Below are 5,000 nucleotides of genomic sequence, written 5' to 3' on the forward strand. Positions count from 1 at the left end.
AGCGCCAGGGCTAATGACACTACGCCTTCTGCTCGGTCAGAGGCAGGTGCTGGGTGTACTCACAGTAAACACCAGTCACTGTATACTTTGAAAATTGCTTTCCTGAGATAACACTTTTCGAGGAAATCGCCATTTTTCTAGACACTTTGCTGGTGTCTTTATATTAGGGGCGGTTAAAGGAAGGAACTTTGGGGAAAGGTTAAGGCGTTCACTAACATCACAGATCTGAACTGAGTGAAAAGCCTAGGGCAACTGTTATAATAATAATAACAACGAGGATGATAATGATAACAATAATTATAATAAAATTATAAAATAATAGTAATAATAACAACAACAACAACCACAACAGCAGCAATAATGATAATAATAATAATAATAACAACAACAACAACAACAATAACTACAACCCCAAAAGAAAAATGTAGCAATAATGATTATGATGATGACGATGGCGATGGCGATGGCAGGATATGATGATGATGGTAATAATAATTGTATAGATGACGATAACAATAAAAAAAACTACACCAACACAACATTAATAGTTCAGTCGAAGTAGCAAAAGTAGTAACAACAATATCGGGAATAAAACTAGTTGAAATAATAACAACAAAATAATAGTATTAGTACTAACGATGTGATGATGATTGATGGTGAATGATTATGCTTATGATGAAGGTGATAAAGGTGATGATGATGATGATGATAATAATGTTGATGGTGATGATGATGAAGATAAAGGTGATGGTGATGATAATGATCATGATGGGGGGTAAGAGTAGTATAATAATAATAACTGTAATAATAATAATAATAATGACTAGAGCTAGTGATGGCGATTATGATAAAAAATACAATAGTAATAATGTGAATTAGAGTACAATAATAATAATAATAATAATAATAATAATAATAAAAAAGTAGTTGTAAATAATAATAATAATAATAATAACTGATAATGATAATAATAATAGTTGTAAATAATATTAATAATAATAACTAATAATAATAATAATAATAATAATAATAATAATAATAATGATAATAATAATAATAGTAATAACAACAACAACAATAATAAATAATACAAATAATAGTAACTGATAATAATAATAAACAAATAATAACTATTACAATAATGTTATTGATAAAGATGATGATGATGATGATGATGATGATGATGATGATGATGATGATGATGATGATGATGATGATGATGATGATGATGATAGTAATAGTAAAAGTAGTAGTAGTAGTAGTAATAATAATAATAATAATAATAATAATAATAATAATAATAATAATAATAATAATAATAATAATAATGATGATAATAATTATGAGGATAATAATAATGATAACGATAATAACAGTACGTAAAACTATCCAAACAGGCGTCAAACCAACCGATCTCAAGAATCTAGCCGTAACCCAGAGCCCGAGCCGAGCATGCGACGGCGAGACCGACCCGACTACCTACACACCCAAGCACGGCAGCCGGCCAATCGCCGGATGCCTCCACTAGTCTACCACCTACTGCTTTGCTCTAAGGCCAGGTCAAAGCTGCTACCTGGTGGCCCCGTCCATGCACAAGAAGGATCAAGCTGGAACACTGGCAGTGGCTTCCGCACTGCACGAAGGAGAGGAAGGATGGAGGAGGCGCTGAGGAAGGCACGGCAAGTGCAAGGATGCGGGAAGGAGGGAGCGAGAAAGGAGGCAAATCATTCACTCAACGGCCCACAGGGCGGGAGAAGACACGTGTTTTGTCACTCTGCCATCTGGGGAGAGAGACAGTGTGGTGCGCATGCCGTACTACATGTCACTATATCTAATCTGCACAGCTGTTGTTCATTAGTACCATTAGTAAGTACCCTTTATCCACAGAAAACTCATCGATCCATTCTTATTTCTTTGAAATTACAACCCTGGCAAGATATCCCTTTACAAGATTGAATTACGGAATGAAAGAGGAGTGCAGTCGCGTTCGTGTTCAATACATCATTTTACAAAAGCAGTGTGCAATGCCAAGCTAAATTCAGTGTCGTGACTGCAGGCTTTGTCCGCCAGATATCTTCCTCCAAGGTGCTCGAGTGTTAGGCTCGGTGGGGGGGGGGGGGGGGCAAAGTAAGGAGACGCGGACGTGATACCCTGATACGGGTGTTACGGTGACGCTGCGGTGGTGCCGCCTCTCCGTGCCGCGGTGGTTGAGGTGCGGGAGAGCGGGCGGCTTACCTGCGGAGGATGCCGCCCAGGATGGAGGCGTTGAGGCACTCTGGAGGAGACAGGCGCCGCTGCAGCTCCGAGACGGTCACTTTGTACTTGGAGTTGGACGAGAGGAGGGAGAGGCGGCCGGGGACGGAGCAGAACACGTCGGTGGGCATCGCGGCACCAATGAGGGCGTCCTTCATCATGTGATCACCAACTTTGCCTGCAACACCGGCCGTCAGGCGGGGCTCGAGGCAAGGGAGTGAGGCATGCAGGAGGCTGTGAGGGACTAGAAGCTGGAGGGTTTGGGCGCTGCGGTGAGAATAGGGTGAGGGGGAGGCGAGGGGGAGGCGAGGGGGAGGCGAGGGGGAGGCGAGGGGAACATTCAGGGGCAGGAATCGGCCATATTCTCACGCCATGTGAGACATGTCCTACGACAAACTTGGAGACAAATCGAGCAGGTGTTGATTTATTTGTTTGACAGAAGGTGTTCCACATCAAATATCTGGTGTATTGCTTCGCAAATAAGTATGGAGACAAATACAGTAATCAAGGAATCACTCTTAATGTACTGTCAGAATGAACGCTCGCCCAAGGAATAACTTCTGCTCCAAAGTTGCAACATGACTTTGCCTCCAATATGTATCTTTGTGCAGCATTTCCTGTGGTGATAGTGCCCCGTGTGCGCAAGACTGGGCGTGGGGAGTGTGTGAGTGAATATGATGGTGCCCCTTTATAGCCGAACTCATAAACAGTCTTTGGCGCTCACGAAAATAAAGGCGACTGAGCTATTATTATGAAGATCGCAATTGATTTATATTTAGACATGTCTTCTTGATAACAACAAAGATAGTTATCAAATGCAAAGATAACACTATTTAAATTGCAAAGAAACCGAATCTGTATTGCATTTCCTACGGAGGCGGCCCCACGGCAGCCAAAGGCGAAACATGTGCAGCGCGGCAGGCGTCGTCTGAACACTGCAGTATTACACGTGTAACACCCGCCAAGCGAGCAGCACGGTGCCAGTGCTCTCAGAGAAGAGGCAGGTCACGATCTCTGGCTCTTCTGTAAAACTTGATGCCAATTACATTCAGGCTGAAAAGTTAACGTCTTAATTACCCTAAGAAACCGTTTAATCAAAACTCGACCAAAGAATCCGCGGCAAAAAATGTGAGGGCGCGCACGTCGGCATTCCTGACAGCGGGCCGGGACGCGGGCCGCACCCACTCATGCAGATAATTTGTTTCCAAAACTAAGCACTTTAATTAAAATCCCAAAAATGTCAGCCACTCGAGTAATGCGAGGGAGAGGAACGAGGGGGGGGGGGGGGCTTTATTGGGGGAGCCGAGGGGGTGCGGGCAGGCGAGGAATGTAGGCCGAGTGAGGCTTTGCAACCCGACAACTTTAACTACTAAACTATTGCACGTCAACACTGACCGTACGGAACACGAGATAAGATGAGACTTATCGTTACTTGGCGAGACTGAGCGTTAACGCCGTGGATGGGGGAGGACCCCGGGGGAAAGTGGAAGGGGGGGTTGCTCTTACAACAAACCCTAGCCCTTCGCTTCAGAACGGAGGGAAATAAAAAATAAAATAAACGGTATGGGTACCCCGTGTCTGGACAGGGGGAGAGGGGGTGCCCGGGAACACAGGTGTGTGTCGGTGGTGGGGTGAGGGGGGGGGGGGGCGGCGAGTCGTGCGTACCGGCAGCTCCCGGGTCACGCTGGGTACTCATCTTCTGAGCTGCAGCTTCTGCACGTGGATAAGGCGCAATGGAACACGAAGAAAAATCATGAAGAAAACGAGAGGACGAAAGTGAATGACTTCATACAAATGGCGATAAGGCAAGGACCGGACGGGGGCTGCGGGAAGTTGAAAGACTAATGTGTGGCTGAGGAGGGACAGCTTGAGGAAAAGTGCGACTGGAGAAAATTGAGGGAGGAATGAAAGGCGACGAGGAGAGGAAAGCGAAGCCTCTGTGCCGAGCCGAGCGCACTATCAAGGGAACCCGCGATAACGAGCGTCAATTAACACAGATATCAGTAAATGCGACGCGCGGAGTTCTCGACCGTGTAATCACTGTGAATATTTACGAGCAACTGATAACCTATTCAAACCTTTACCATGAAGTAACACATCAAACAGCGAGAGAATACAAGGAAAATGCACAATTTGCCGGCGCAGGTTAGCGGTCGAGGCGGGGAAAGCTTGAGATGTAAAAATGGCCCACAACTGGCCCGTTTTCCATTCCTTTTGTCTTTTTGGATGTTAGCTCCGTGTTTTCATCCTCACGACCTTTTAACATGGTAATGTATGTAAATCTAACTATACCAGGCCTCCCCTCTCCCTTCCTCCTCTAAACAAAGATCACACCCCTACTGACCCGAGAGTTATCGCCTGTCTTTCGTTCTATGTTTAAAATCTTCGTCCCGGCGCGGAGGCCGCGACACACGGCAGCTGATCAATAGCGCGCGGGACGGCCGAACGGCGCGGGACCCGAGGGAACCAGATGGGGCATGGAGAGGGGCAATTTGAGTTTTTATGCTCAATAGAGTGGGTCGCGGACAAAGTGGCGACCGTCTGTAACGTGAGGCTAACACTCTATTAAAGAGGGGAGAGAATGGCAGAAAACTGCGGGTTTGCTGCGAGGAGAATGGAAGAAAGTGTCAAGGCATCCGCCTCCCAAACACGGCACAATGTCTGTGGCGGGGACACAAAAATAAATTTACTGCATGGCACGTTCTTGTACAAACTCACTATGAGAAAATGTCATAAAAGTCGGAAAC

General features: G+C 45.1%; 1 protein-coding gene across 6 annotated transcripts in view; it reads right to left on the reverse strand.

Annotated features, from left to right (window-relative positions):
* Nucleotides 1–5,000, reverse strand: part of LOC125032042 (transcription factor AP-2-alpha-like) — a 74,894-nt gene that overhangs the window by 33,155 nt on the left and 36,739 nt on the right. For 4 of the 6 annotated variants that reach the window (XM_047623024.1, XM_047623031.1, XM_047623008.1 and 1 more), the window contains one exon: nucleotides 2,236–2,431. The exons of the other annotated variants lie outside the window; for them this stretch is intronic. In XM_047623024.1, coding sequence (XP_047478980.1) covers nucleotides 2,236–2,431 — 196 coding nt within the window. The remainder of the gene's footprint in view (nucleotides 1–2,235; nucleotides 2,432–5,000) is intronic. 6 annotated transcript variants of the gene reach the window in all.

This window comes from Penaeus chinensis, chromosome 2, assembly GCF_019202785.1.
Source record: "Penaeus chinensis breed Huanghai No. 1 chromosome 2, ASM1920278v2, whole genome shotgun sequence".
Classification (NCBI taxonomy): Eukaryota; Metazoa; Arthropoda; class Malacostraca; order Decapoda; family Penaeidae; genus Penaeus; species Penaeus chinensis.